This window comes from Rhea americana, unplaced genomic scaffold (assembly GCF_003343005.1).
Source record: "Rhea americana isolate MKP2758 unplaced genomic scaffold, rheAme1 scaffold_91, whole genome shotgun sequence".
Classification (NCBI taxonomy): Eukaryota; Metazoa; Chordata; class Aves; order Rheiformes; family Rheidae; genus Rhea; species Rhea americana.
This window is the reverse complement of record NW_028187100.1, coordinates 410884-426244: the sequence shown is the minus strand read 5'-3', so window position 1 is coordinate 426244 and position 15361 is coordinate 410884. Positions and strand designations below refer to the sequence as shown.

At 46.7% G+C, this 15361-nt stretch overlaps 1 protein-coding gene across 2 annotated transcripts in view; it reads left to right on the top strand.

Moving 5' to 3' along the window:
• ITPR2 (inositol 1,4,5-trisphosphate receptor type 2) overlaps positions 1 to 15361 on the top strand; it is a 284657-nt gene that overhangs the window by 265296 nt on the left and 4000 nt on the right. For both annotated transcript variants that reach the window (XM_085324472.1, XM_085324471.1), the window contains exon 56: positions 14215 to 14376. In XM_085324472.1, coding sequence (XP_085180598.1) covers positions 14215 to 14376 — 162 coding nt within the window. The remainder of the gene's footprint in view (positions 1 to 14214; positions 14377 to 15361) is intronic.

Genomic DNA, 15361 nt, shown 5'->3' with positions numbered 1-15361 from the left:
TCATCACTGAGTTTCTGATCGGGCAACTCATAGACTTTAAAAAAGCTTGCAGGACCTGTGCACCCAAATGCTCTGCTGGAGTGGGGCATAAAGTTCATGACTTTGGGAAGCTGGTAATGTTCCCTTTTTTGTGGCTGATTCATTTTACTTATAAAAACTGGCCTCCTTCCCAAATATAGCAGATGTTATCAAAGCAAAACTYGTAAGAGTGAGATGTATGTACATATCATTAAGCCATGCAACTTTTTGCTTAATTACTTTTAAAAGATTGATCCGATGCGTGTCACAGTATGAGTAATTACTTATCATGGCAATTATACCAACAGCACAAAAGCCGGGTGCTAAATAAGGTCTGAGGTCTCATTGACAGGCTAATTTCCTAGGAAATACAATGTCGGTTTTGTCTGCAGCTAGGTTTTCATAAAACAAGTGATTAAAGAAATATGTCTAAATAGCTGATTTACTGCTCTCTCTCTCTCTCKCTTTTTTTTTCTGTTATGCTCAAAATAGATGAGTGAGTGAGCATGAAGCACTCTCTGTCTTTCCAAATGAGTCCAGGCCCTCCGGGAAGTTCAGGGCTTTGGCTTAGGTGGGCCAAGTCCCAGAGAGAAAAAAAAAAAAAAAGTCTTTTTTCTCAGGAACTGGTTTGCATCAAGGCCTCTCTAAAATTTGCAGAGGATATCAGAGTCACTTAATAGAGCTGGGATCATGCTTAGCACAAGTTCAAGCAGTGCTTTTGCCCCTCTCCCCTCATATACCTGACTGTTATCCAGAAACGGCTGGAGGTTGTTATTTTTTTCTTCTGCTAGGCATTGAATTATTTTTTCCGTTGTTGCTTTTCTTGTTGTTAGAAAATAATATTCATTTCTGCAGGTAGTCCATTGTTAGTTTCTCCATACAATTTTGCTTCTACATTATTATCTTATAAAAGTGCTGAGCACCTCCCTCTTCGCTTCGTAAAATAAGTAATTACAGTAACGTGCTTGATTTCCTGCTCATTTGTTTGCTGCTCAAAACATGAAGCGTTAGCATCTTTTGAGGATTTTGCACCTCTCTACAAAGCTCCTATCCTACCAGAGAGCTGCACACCTTCTTTTCTACTGCAAGGGTTCAGCGTCTTGCAGAAATGGACTCTTCAGGCAGCCGGAAATAATACCTTTGGCCTGCTTGGTGGTGCATCAGGTATAGGAAAATGAAGGGAAAGGTGCGCTTTATTTGGGACCCCATTTRGAAAGCCTGATGCTTTAGTGACTTAAAGTTTATGTAAGTTTTTTCCAGASGAGCAAAGCTGTCTTGTTGCTGCTTAACTGCAAACCAAGGATTTGATTCTGCCACCTTAGAAAGGATGCTGCTAACTGGAGTGAGAGAAAGCTCAGTATCAGCTGCCGGTGTTACTGCACAGGCAGATTTGCTGGTGGTGAGGGATGGTGATAGCCTGCCTGCCCCCGCTAACGCAGAGAGGGAGCGGCCGCCCCGCTGCACAGTGCCCGTGTGCCTGCTGCCTCCGTGCTCGGCCCCACGTGCGCTTGCTCATACCGACAGGGACAGGTCCCAGCGCCAACACAAACCTGCCTTTTTTTTTTTGCTTTTTTCCCCCGCTCCTTTAAACTCACTTCTGAGTAAAAAGCAGTAATGTAACTGCAGGTTGCAGAGTGGAGCCTAAAACACCCCCAAAGCATATTAATCCCAAGAATTTTTTTTCCCCTGAGGTCTGGAAGCAGTGGTTAGGTAACACCCAGCACTAGTCTTTCTGGACCTGGTGGTACTGTGGCTCAGTCGTAAGCTTAGCTTGATTTCCTCTGCCTTTGAAGGATTTGGCCACCTGTCTGTTGAGCAACATTTCAGCTTCAAAGACTGACTTTTCTGTGGAGGCGAGTTCTGCCTTGATAATACAGCGTAGTCATAGCTTTCCTGTCCTTCATCCAATTTACAATTTATTCAACTTGCAAATGAAAATAAATGGGCTGAGTTGGGTTCCTGCTTGTTTGTTTGCTGCTGGCCATAAGAGCTCGTGGAGGGGTCTGGCCTTGAGGCTGTGTTCCTTGAAACTTGCCCATGCCCTGTATGGGGAGGAGATGCTCCCGCTGGGGCACCTGCCAGCCCCCTGTGCCACTGGCAGCACATGGGCCACCGGCCCCACTGGGGTCCTCTTGCGCCTTCACCTGCCAGCTGCTGGAGCCCTTAACCTTCCAGGCAGCTGGAAAAGCCATCTTTTACACCTCTGTTGAGAAGCACATGGCCTGGGATAGATCTGTGTGTGGGTGGACCTTTGTTCTGCAATTTCAAATGGTGGAAAGGCCATCCAAGACGTTGGAGAGGCACCTAGAGTTGCACCTAAAATCCTGGCAGTAGCAGTGCCTTGGTTCTCATGGGATTGCGGATGGAAGTACATGGCCTTGCCTAATGAAAACGATACCTTAACTGGGGTCAAAGGTAAAGAAGTTAAATCGTGGAGCAACTGTTTGATGATGAGATCCCAAAGGGTATAAACTGAGTTCATTGCATTTTGTACTATGGGAGAAGGAAGGAATGCAGAACACTTTGATGCTTTTGGGGAATATTATTGTAATATTTGAAAACAGTTATTGTCCTTTGTATTGCAGCCAGTACTAAGCTGCTGGCTTCTTGAAGGAGAAGGACGCTCCAAAAGTGTCCACAGCTGAGGCAGATAACTGTGGGAGCTGAGGAAAAGAAGGCTCAGGGGTTTGCCCAAAGACGTAAGCGGAGCTAGTGAAAGAGCAGGGAAATGAGTCTGAGGTCAGTGCCTTAGCAGGAACACCATTAAAAGTGCCTAAGTGTTACTTTGATTGGACTCAAAATGTTGTGATGAGATTCTCCAAGAGTTAATGAATTCTCCAAAATTTCCTTGTGGTTCTGAGTTCTCTCTGTTCAGAGCTCGTAAGATTTGGGGGAGGTGATTCAATGTCAATGTTAGCTGGTTTTACAAGGTGACACAGATACGGCAAAGCTGGTTGTTTTCTGTGTCTGTTGTGGGCAGAAAGATCCACAGACTTTTATTATCTGCATGGATAAGCCACTGAATTTGTATAGCTTTGGTCGCGTTGTGCCATTTATCTTTTGGGATCTGCTTTATGAATTTTGTGTCGGGTTTTTCTATTTGGTTGCAAGGCTGGTTCATGGAATCTTTGCTCTTTTACTTTGGTGGATGTGTGTATGATAAAAAGCTAAGATTGCATCATCTTTAATAAAAGAGAAGATATATAGCCCAAAGAAATCAGATTAGTTGTAGAGAAAGAAATCAATCAGGTTGGCAAATTGTATCTGTGGGACCAAGTGCAAAAAGTTTGTTTCGTACAGTATTTTTTGAACAAATCTGTTGAGAAGATGGTTAAAAAATGCCATATAGAAAAAAAAAGGAACCATTTAATTCAATTTAAATGACATTGATGTATTTTTTACATCATGAAATCTTGCAATGTTACCAGCAACAATCCCTGATAAAGTACTTTACACAATTGCCTCACAGGGCATTTTGAGATAAAAGTATATATCGGAGATTGCAAATTGGCTGCATCCAATTTATATATAATGGAACCCACTACGGCCGTCCTACAAAATTCAATAGATCAGGAATCACATTACAGGTCTGCGAGTTCAGGATAGTAATAGCTCTAAAGAGTCTCCAAAACAAACAGGCAACTTTAAATCAAATTTAATGAACCCTCTGTATTTTTTTATATATATATATATATATATATATATATATATATATATATATATATATATATATATGATTAAAATGTTTTCTCTGATTTTCATTTTACTGGGTGCTGCTGAAGGAAAATTTTAACTCTGGATTTGTGAATTGGATCATCTGCTTGTTCTCAAGAGAAAGCACATTTTAATTGCGCAGAGGAACCGTACTTAAAAGTTGGACTGAGAAAACAAAGAAAAAGAAAAAGCAGATCTACGCAGAGGACCCATTTCAATATTTTCCTTGCTCTGTGAGCAAGAGGGCTAAATGAGAATATAGTACAGGCAGATAAAGGTTCAGAAAGTACCCACAGGATTTTTTCTCTTATTGAGCTATGCGTGCAGCCTCTGGAAACACTGTACAGTAGACATGAACTTGTGTGAATAGACGTTTCACCTCGAGGGCTTCATTTTGCTGGTTCCCACTTATTTTCCGAAGCTACGGGGAAGAAAAGCGGTTGGTGCTTCCCGGGAGGCGCAAGGCACTGTGTGGGATCTGCCTCACATCCAGACAGAGCCGGGGCTGCCCGGGGGCCTCTGCTGGCCCTTTGTGCATGTGCGGGCAAGCGGTGGTGCTCCCGGTGCAAAGGCGCGCGCACAAAGCGGGGGTGAGCGTCTGAACACAGCGGGTGGCTGGGAAGCAGGTTGGAGAGCGTGTTGCTAGCGTTCAGGCCCCCGTGGCTGAAAGGTGGTCATTGCTTGGTGGTATTTTGTCAAGAGACACTTCAAAGAGAAAGCTAGATTTTTTTTTCCTTTCCTCTGACTGATGCTGTAGTATATACATTTATATGGGTGTATAGTACGTGCTTGATCATATTGTTGTTTAGAAGAACAGTAGCTTTATAGCCTGTTAAGTATAGGAAATATTTCCAAGTAATTTTAAAATAAAAAGTGTTGTAATTTAAATTGTCCTTTCATATTGCACAATGCCCAAAATTCATTAGAGCTGAAATGGGCCTGAAGCAGAACATTCAGATTAGAATTCAAAATGCATCTACTCCGTGAGGACCCTAAACCAGAGCAATCGCATGGCGATCAGTGCAGCTGTACCTGAGTAAAGCTAAGAACAAGGTCAAGTCCTAAGCCTCTGAAAAACGCGTCTCCAGCTGAGTCTTTGTATTTCCCCAAGATTCTGTTACATCAAATTGAAGCTAAAGCTGGCAAATGGACAGTACTTACAAAATGCAAGGTGACAGGGCAAGGAAAGTAAAGCTAAACGTTTTTTTAAAAAAACAAATTTTCAGTATGAAGCTGAATCCTATACTGTAAAAGAAATGAAGTAGAAGTCATGGTTTGGAGGTTAACGTTAGGGTTAGATTCTGATCCTCTATATCAAACCAGCGCTTATGTTGACCACAGTAGGCCCAAATTTGTGGTGTCCTCACCAGCTGAATGAGTGTATCTAAAGAACCAAAAACGTCTCTGCCTGCAGCAGTAGTATGGTATTGCAGGATGTGTTTAAATTGCCATGGTAGTAGTGTCATTGGCTTATGCTTGGAATTCAGTATCTAGAGTTCTCTTGCTAGTATGTTTGGCACAAGAAAATCAATATTAAAAAGAAAAACAGAAGAAGAGGAACTTCAGAGTGATAGTTCAAGTGGCTTGGTAATGTGCTAATAGGAATGGCCCAGGGTTGGATAAGTGGTGTAATTCTGTTGACTTTACGTGCAATCAATGGGCAGCAGAAATATTGTTGGAAAAGATGGCCAATTCAGCCAAGGCATGAGCCCGTCCCGCAGATGAACAGGGCGTTTGCTGAATGGATGCTGGGGGCAGGGGAGGAAGAAGAGAGAGAACAAATGAGAAGCAGGAGGCATGGTGATGGTGGTGGTAGAGGACTGCGTGAGCTGCTCAGCCCCTCTCCTGCTACACGAGTGTCTTACTCACTGTGACACTGCAAGGTGCCACTTGCAGCGCTGGAGGAACTGCGTAATTCAATAGCAGGACAAAACTGGGCAGTGGAGGAGAGGACAGAGAAGTGCCAGGTGCCTTTGCGCAGACTGCCATTGCGTTATGCCATTCTACCCTCACTGAGACAGCTGGAATTAAAACAGAGCCTCCTCATGCTGCCATTAAAAGGTTCTCTTTTTTAAGGACATGTGCACTTAATGTCAGAATATTGAAACCATATCCACGTGAATAAAGTTAGTAAGCCAGTGATTCATTGCTGTTTCAAATCTCTATCTAGCCACAGTAAAATTTCTGCTCAGTAGTGACAGTCTGTGTCCACATGCAGGCTATGATTTACAGTTCTGTGTTTTGTATCAACAACATCTGTTTAACAAAAGAAAAAAAAAGGCCAAGAACATTTATTTTCTAATCTCTATACCAGATGTTGTTTCTTTATGCACAAGATTCAGGGATTATATCAGAAATAATTTTTTCTAAATGAATAATCTGAAGCATTTTTCCTAAAGCATGTCCTGTATCCAGTAACCACATAAAAACATAGGCATGTGCAAAAATAAACTCACAGTTTGCACAAATCTATAATTATATATTTTAAAGCACAAACATTGAGAACCAAATCCTAGGCTCAGATGGTAGTTGGGGATCCTGGAAGATAGGCATGGGGAATATCAGTTCTCAGGGTTACAACAGAGATAAGGTGACAGAGAGCAATTGGAACAGCAGAAGTTAACAGTGGAGAAATGAACCCACGCTAAAGGGAAAGGAGGACACGAGAAGCAAATGTACTTTTGAGGTGAGGAGGAGCTCAGCAGTGCTGGAGCACTGCTGAGGGATAAAAACTGAGGCCGTCTCCACACATGGGAGTTGTGCCCTGCTCTCATGGAGCCTGCTGCTGCCTGCTGTCCTTGGGACCACTGGTTTCCCCAGGAGCAGAGCTGAGAAGTGCACTGGCAGCAAAGCCACTTAGGTGGGTTTCTGCTTTCCACCTTCTAGAATGGTTATGATCCTGAGGAGTGCCCAGTGTTGAAGGAAGAGCAATGTATGAAAAGCGGTTCTTGGTCTAGCTCCTTCTGGCCTGGCCTGGTATTTCCCAACCAGCCTTTCCACAGAGCAAGAAACGGTGCAGAGAATAAGGGCACTCACTTTCTCACCAAGTGCAAAAGCACTGGCTTTCCCCTCTTGTACTGGGGGAGCCCCACACTGGGTGCAGTACGCCGGGCACGGTCTCCAGGTGCCAAAGAGAGGGGAAGGATCGCTTCCCTGGGCAGCTGGCTCCACTCTCATTAATGCAGCCCAGGGTGCGATTAGCCTTTTTCACTGCAAGGGCACACTGACTCATGTACTTACCACTTACGTATGGTTTTGCCCACAACAGTTGTGTTAAATCATGTTCAAATTTATGGTCTTGATTGTAAAAAATTATTTTCATTATTGTTTCCRTTTCTTGGTACTAAATGCCAAGTCCCTTGAGTGTGTTTGGTTAGCAGAAATTTCTGGGCGCTCATTCTTGGAAGAGCAGGGTCCTTTAGTCCTTTACAGAACTTCAAGCTGAGTAGCGCAACAGCTGCATGTACCGTCAGAGAAAAAACTTCATGATCTGAGGTTTATTATCATTCCCCACTGTAATTTGGGGGGGGGGGGGAATATCAAAAGCCAGACTACTGAACCTGAAACACTGGGAGACATTTATAACTGGCTTACCTGCCTATCAGTCTTGAACAACTCACAGTTATTCAGAATTAAGGTGATAGAGTCTGCTGCAGCCCTCGAAAAACATGCAGCCACGTTAAAATGAAAGCGAATGCATCAGTGATGCTGAAGCAGACTGTGGTTCGGTGTTACAGTTCCAGCCTTCTTTTTGTGGGAAACAGCTTTCTGTATTTTCCCGTGAGCTGTGGAAGTTGTAGAATGTATCAAGCTGTGAATGGCCCTGCCGGACCTATTAGTTTTCTTATTACATAAAGATTTATCTGTAATTGCCAAGGTTTATTTTTATTTTCCTTGAATTACTGTTGTGGATGCATATAGATGCATAACAATTCCTAATTCCTCTCCCTGTACTCTTATACAGCACAGATTGCTTATCAAATGCAGTCTCAACATTAAAGTGTCAAACAGGATTTGCAGAAAGCTATTTGGGTTTGTAGTTTAGGATGAACATTTATCAAATTGTGGATTAGCTGAATCATGCACTGAACCAAATTATTATTGTCTGTGATTAAATCACAAAGTGGTTATTGCCCTGTGTCATCTAAAGCACAAGATAGTTTAAATCTTTAAAATCCCTTTTTAAGGTTGCTATAGGAGCTACATAACTACAGACCTTCAGGACCACACTTTGTTGCTAGGCAGGAAAAAGTAGTCTTCAATCAGGTAATTTGGACTGATCAGTCTCTGCTTACACAGGCAACAATCTGCAAAAGARATGGATGGACTTAGGTATGCCTCAGACATACAGAATAATTTTTCAGTCAATAGATATCTTTGTGCCTGAAGCTAAAATATTTATTCAAGGTGCTGGCTCAAGCAAAGGGAGTGAAATGCTTCTTAGTGCAAAAGGGACCGCCTGTCCGTCTACGAGCAGCGCCGTCAAAGGTTGGTTGTGTKTGCAGCAACGCAGGTCCTGGGGCACCACAGCTGCCAGGGGCTAAGCCGTGGAGAGTGTCCCAGCAGCGCTGCTGTCAGGCGTGGAGGCCGGAGGGTGACCGCTGGCAGCCGCTCCCCCGAGTGTCAGTGGAGCAGGATTTTAWTGCTGGAAAAAGGCAGGTTGCAGCTTCCCTAAAGCCGTAAGAGGCTTTTGCCAGGCTGCCGTCGTGGCTCGGTGTATGCTGATGCAGACTGTGGAGCAGAATACCGCTAGCCTCTCTGTGCAGCACACAGAGCCAAGGGGTAGCAGATGTTCGTGAAGGTTTCCGTAATGGTCCTTTGCGGTAGTTGGCAGSCCCTAGCTGCTCAGAGTTGCTCAGAGTGCTCTGAGCGTACTCATTTCCACAGCCTCACTCTTAGGTAACAGAAAGTCTCTTGGTAGCCGTGTCACTGGCCTCACTGAGTCACCGAGGGAGCACAGGGTTTGTGCACCGTAGGCRAGCGGTGGCCCGAGAACATGAAGACCCATCTGGAGCTCTTGAGGCTCGGCACAGGGGAGGTCACAACCCTGAAGGAGTCACCCATCACTCACAGCCTCTTGCTTTTCGAATAGATAGGCGGGAAAGTCCTGAAGCCGCCTGCTTTCGTGTTGCAACGAGGGGTCACGGGGTAGGAAGGGCTGAGAGTCACTGTGTTAGATGGTGCCTGCTAGGGAGATGAAGGTCTTGTGTAGCAGAGCGTGACATGGTGGGCGAGCCTGTGGCTATGGCGCAGGCAGACAGCGTGCGTAGCACTGCCCGCGCTCCGCTACTTCGTCCGCCTCGTCCTCTTCTTTGACCTATTTTCTCTCATTGTTATCTAGTCATCTGTTTTTTAAAAGGCTCAGCCCAGCCTTTCCTGCTGGTTGCAGCCGGTCCATGTCCCTGCTAGCCTGCTAGAGCAGCGCCTCCGAGGAGCCGTCCCCTGCCCGCTACTGCGGAGGCAGGGAGAGAGCTCAGCTGGAGCCGGCCGGCCGGCCCCGCCAACAGGACAGGGATGGCTCAGGAAAGACTTCTCACCAAACGGAGAAGCTCTAAACAGATTTCTCCAGTCTCTGCTCCCTCYGTGCTCAGACAGAGCTCCCGGCAGAGTCGGGAAAATGGCAGTGCTTTACTCGAGCGAGGACCGTRGCCCTCAGCCCTGGCCTCCCGCTGGGAAACCCGCGGAAGGGAGAAGGTTGCATGGAAAACTGCAGGAGGCARGCGCAGGCTCTTGCTCTGAGCTTCTCTCTCTCAAAGAAGGCTCTGAGACTTCTTGGAAAAGGCAAGCGGCAAATCCTCCGAGCCCCACGATCTCTGGGGCCCGTGCGCTCGCGGCTGGGACGCCGCGCTGCTGCGTGCGCCCTACGTACCTCGCAGCGAGGTGCTCGCCCCGGCGAGCCRCCGTGCCTGCTGGAGGCCCGCCAGGGGAGTTCACTGGCGGAGAAGGAAGGAGGCAGCGAGCGTGCTGGATCACCGCATGAAACGTCTGCTGTGCTCGTGTGCAGTCTCCTTGGCCCGCAGCCTTTTGGCCAGCCCACCTGCCTTTTTTCCTCCCCCCCCTTTTTCTCTCTTTCCAGCTGAGCTGACAGAGCGGAGGCTGCGGCTCCTCGCTGTCCCTGCAGCCTTCCTGCCTGGCTGACTCTCCGCCCCGCGAGCCCACGCCTGGCCGCAGGCACATGCTGGAATGCGAATGCCGCGCAGGGGCGCAGCTCGCGCTTGCGGGTAGCCGGAGGAGGCTCTGATCCGCAGGCGGGCTGCATCACTACTTTCTTAACAACTCATTCCGTGTCCGGGTGGCTGCTTCAGGTTCAGATGTCCCATCCGTATGCCTCACCCCCCGCGAGTTCGTTGATGCTTGAGTTAAGTCACCTTGGGCTAACGTGGTTGCTGTTTATAGCCCGAGTCATGTGCCAGATGTTTGCAGAGGTTTGCACTGCTCCCTGCCAGCAGGCTCCCTCTCTAGTGCAAACTGGTGATTTGTACTAGGGGGTGGRGGGGATTCAAAATGTCTGAATAGGCTCTATCCTGGGAAAAACAGTTGGATTTATGAGTAATAACTAAGGCATGACAGATAACACACTCTGAAATCCCATCCCCACAAAAACCAAGGAGGCGCTGGCGAGTTGGAGGGAGACAGGCACACGCCTGCAGGGGAGACAAGGCACAGTACAGCTTTAACGCATTAGTTGGTCAAGGTGAACCCTGGACTGAGCCCATAAACACTGAAGTCCCAGAACAAATGTTTGGGATTGTACAAACATGTTAACCACCTCACGTTAATTGGCAAGCAATTACCTTGAAGTAAAAATAGCTTTAGTGCAGCTGAGCAGTCACCGAGTGCCTGTYCCCCGGTGAATGCTTATTGCTTGCTATAAAACTTTGGAAGCTCATGGAGCTTTGTGATTAAAAGTTTTTGTTTCCAGCAGCACTTGCTGTTTGCTTGTGATGGGACAGACTCAGCAAAGAGGGCTGGGCGCTGGAGCTAGTCTTCATACTACCCTTTAATAAAATTCTGCAGTTCACCATAGAATGAAAAAGTAAGGTAGTATTGACCAGTGAAAGTGTATAATTCAGTAAGGATGTTTAACTGATGTGTGAAGTGTCATGAGACTTTCAGTGTAGGCTGGATAAATATTTATAACTTAAGGCCAGGTTTGCAGGCTAGACTGTTTCTTACTGATCTGTTGAATTTTGAATCTTTCTGATAATGTTCCGATAAAAATGCACAGCTGGACTGGATTCCCTTAGACGCGTATGCAGTCGAGAACCAAGAAGCAAAATTCTGCCTGTTCCCAACCCGGTACTTGCAACTGCCAAGCGAGAGACCTGTGGTCAGCTGTTTGACCTGTTACCTTTTGGCTCCTGGGAAACGCTATGAAAGTCAGCAGTTTCTTTTCCATGCAAACCTATCATCAGCTCTGTGACCTTCTCTTGGCACTTGACTCAAGTCCTTGCTTGATCCTACCCAAACATTTTGGGAAAAAAATGCCCATATCTCTTAGTCTGTAACTAAACCACAGCCAGGTTTCTTTCTTAGGAGAGTTTATCACAGCACTGCTGTAAACGCAGAGCTGGGCATGCAGGAGTGAGTGAGGTCTGTCCTTGAGCTCCTGGGGCCCTGGAGCAAACGGTGGCCCAGATGGCCCAGCACATGTTCAGGGTGGTTCTGACCAAAGAGTCACCATTAGCACCGTGGCTGTGGGCAGAGTGCTCGGTGCTCTGTCTGGATCTTGGCCTGCTCCTGGTTGTCCCTTGTCCCAAGAAATGCAACACTGTGCAGAGGAGGAGGGTTCTGACATCTGGATTTTGTTCAGGTTTGTGTTGTGTCTTTGCAAACATTTTGGGGTGGTGGAGGGTGGGTCCATGGAAACCCTTCTCAGGCAGTCCCTACCTCACGCTCTGGCGAAGTGCGGGAGAAGCAGATAGAAAACAAAACTAACACAGCGCGTTTCTCAATCCTGGCAGCGGTGCTCGGCAGCGGTGCGACAATGGCAGCAGTGGAGTTTCGAATTGCTCTCTCCCTGTGCAGCTCGGCTTAAGAAGTGTTGGCATTATGGTCAGCCATGCCAAAAAGGGCTTSCAGCCCATCAGTTGGCTCCTATGGCAGCGTGGCCTCATGTTTGGTAGCTTCAGGTGCTTCAAGCAAGAGAGGCTGTAGTGCGTGCAGATATCAGAGCTTTCCAGGAAACATTCAGATATAACTGCAGCTCTGTTCACAGTACTTGCTGGCAAACATTTTGCAAAGGAAAAAAAAGGCATTGATCCAGCAAAGCACTGTGCACAAACTATGCTTAGTATAAATGAGTACACCTGTGCTTAATGTTAGGCACGTGATGAATACTGTGGTCCATCGTAGCCAAAATAAATTTAAAATAAATATCAGAACATACTCATGGAAAATGAATGCTGGTCTTGTAAGCATAAACACATGCAGCAGAAATAGGAGTCTACCACTCTGTGCGTCTGATAGGGATATCCAGCAGGGAAGCGTCATGTGATCTCCATGCTGATTTCGAGCTCACCAGCCGAGCTGGTGAAAACAGGTTTTGATTTGAATGAGTTATGACCCATTGAAAACGGCATCACGCGTAACCACAGTAAATTGTCATAATGAGATCACGAGGCTCACCGGAGTGGGCAGCAAGGGGAGGCCTCCTTCCACCAGCACGCATGCCTCACTGAGCGCTGCACTGCAAAATGTGACCAAGGGGCACCACCCTGTTCCCTGGCCACCTGCTCAGTTTAGTGACGGGACAGAGTTCACAYGGCTGGACAAAAACTCATTAGAAGCTTTGAATTAAAGAGAAGACCAAAAAAAAAAGGAAAAAAAAAACCCTCATGGCATTGCATTTACAGCCCTATCCAGGGCAGCAGAGGGGATTGGGCTAACTCAAATAATGGAAAAAACATAGATCCTGTAGCTATGTCCATTCTTACAGCAGCTTACTGAGAGCTGGCTTGGAGGTTTCTAACCTGTGTTGCTGTAGGAGGGCCTGGTGCTGAGGGCAGAGCACTACGCAGATGAAAGGACCCAGCTTTCCGTGGAAGCAGGATAACTGTGTTTGCTTAGTGCTTCCCCGGGCTCATAAATTCTCTTGGACCAGTCTGCATGTTATTTGTTCATGTCCGGCTGCCCCAGGACTGCCTAGCTGTGGGAAGTGCAGAGGCAACTCTGGCTTTTGTATTTTCCTGGTGCAATCACATAAGTAAGCAGGTGAAGCCTGAGGCTRCAGTGACTTTCATGCACTGGAGCCTTTACCAAATACCAAGCCCAGACAATGTGTGCGGCACAGCTCTTGTGCGCCAAACTTCTAGGTGGACCTCTGGGAAGAACCAGATCATTCTTTTACTGGGAAATAGTGCTGACTGTGTGGAGCCGTTGGCAGCACAGGAGACTGGAAGAAATGCACTCCATTCTGTTTCTCTCTTAAAGCAATTGAGTGCACATGTCCACAGATGCCTGTTGCAAAACACCAGGCATATGACCTAACCACATCCTCCCACTCGCCCAAGGTGGAAGGCAGAGGTGCATTGATGTAACGCATCACCAGATACAGGACCTGTTTCCTTGTCTGGTGCCTTAAGGCAAATTGGGTTGCTTCCCCATCGTTGGCACTCCTCTTAGGCTTGCACCCTCAGATCTTTCTCTGTTATGCTTTGTACACAAATATCCGTGCCCCTGAGCAATGGAGACAGTTCAGCCTCATGCTGATATGCAGCACTGTCCCAACTTGTATAATCTATTTATAGTATTTTTAATATGATTAGATTCAGAGCCCGAGTTCACGAATAGCGAACCGCTCAATTCAGTGGCATTCCACTTTGTGCTCGGTCCATAGCCCGTGGCCGCAGGGCTGTGCCTGAGCTGTGCAACCCCAGTAGCACACCGAATCCTAAGCCGTTCCCAGGGCCCCAAATCGTCCATCGTGTGCAGCTGAATTCAACCCAGCCTCTTGCAGGATGCATGCTCCAGGCCTGGCCARAGAGGACTTCTGCTTGTCTGGTCCTCCTGATGTTGGCTTGCTGACATTGCTGCAAGGACAGCCAAAACAGCTGGAGGCCAGCCAGGCTGAAGAGACAGGGAGGAACTGTGTCCCTGCATACATTTAGAAGCAAAGCACAGGGAGCACTGAGGATTTTTTGGTGTTCTTGTCCGCAAGAAATCTCCCCAGGGCTGACCCAGCGGGCATTTCTGCATGGCAGCGGTGTGGGTGGATGGTGAGTGTGCTAAGACTGCCCACATTGCATTACAGGTGCAGCTGTGGGGAACCGAGATTTTGCAATTGGTGCTTTCTGTGTCAATGGAACCAAAAATAAAAAGGCTTGTGGCAAATACCTTTTGAATTTATTGTTTCTGAAGTTCACTTGCTATGTATGATCTGCTATGTAGAAATCCTTCTGAGTTTTCATTCCTTAGTCTCAGGCTAGCAGCACTGGATAGCCCCCCCCCACTAAAATTTCTATTTTTCTAATACCCTTGCAGGAGAAGAATTTAGACTGGTTCCCTCGGATGAGAGCCATGTCCCTGGTTAGCAATGAAGGAGACAGTGAGCAAAATGAAATTAGGAACCTGCAAGAGAGGCTGGAGTCTACCATGAGCCTTGTGAAACAGCTTTCTGGTCAGCTTGCCGAGCTCAAGGAACAGGTGAGTGCCCCTGCACTGGGCAACCTGAGCGTACGTGGGTGTGAATGCTGCAGCTTTCATCGGCTCATGGACAGGATAGCCTTGCCRAAGAGACTTTTTCCATAGAAAGGTTTTATCTTTCCCGCCAGTGCGCTTTCTGAGTAGATACACTGACATGGGTTTGGAGTGAATTTGTATTCTAGGTATGAAATTGTATTCTATTAGTAGCAGCAGAGAGCAGGTAAGGAGGAAGGCAGAGGGGGAATTAGTTAGAAAATCCTGGYGACGAATGTGTGAGGATGGCAGGGGGAAGCTGTGGAAGTGATGCTGGGCTTCGCATATGTGAGCACTGCAAAATCTGTAAAAAAGCACTAGCATCAGGAATAGCTGCATGCTGACAGAAATGGGTAAAGAGCTTGCTGAAATGTAATATTTGGATGGTTTCCCTACTAGTAGTGTCACGGCGCTGTTGCAAATACAATTCCCCTAGCCTGTTGCTTTGCTTGTGCCGCTTGTGTCTTTGTGTCCCTCCCTCAGCTCCCACTTCTCTTGTATATGACGTGTGAGCTTCTGGCTTCCCTGAACGCCCTGCTTCTGCCTGAGCCACCTTCTCTCTCAGTTCAGGAGCAAAGGGACAGCTCTTCCTTCTTTTTTGCCAAAGACGTCTGTTCCCCTTGACATGTTCGGTGCAGTTGCAGAAACGCATTTATTTGTTTTCTTCCATGCGTGGGAAGCACTTCCAGTGGCATTAGCAGAGTTACCTAATTGTCCCCCTTCAAATCCCTCCTTAAAACTCTTCTTCCCCATGAAAAACTTGACAAAAGCTTAGGTTGAGTATGCTGAGACCGTTGCTTCTTGTGCATACCCACACTGTCCTGTTGTTTTTTTTCACTCTCCTCTGGCTGAATCTGTTTGTTCTCTCCTGGCTTAAATTTAAACTCTCTGGGACCATCTTTTAATTCTGTGATTGTACAACACCAGGTGCAAATCCTGACCCTCTGCTGGA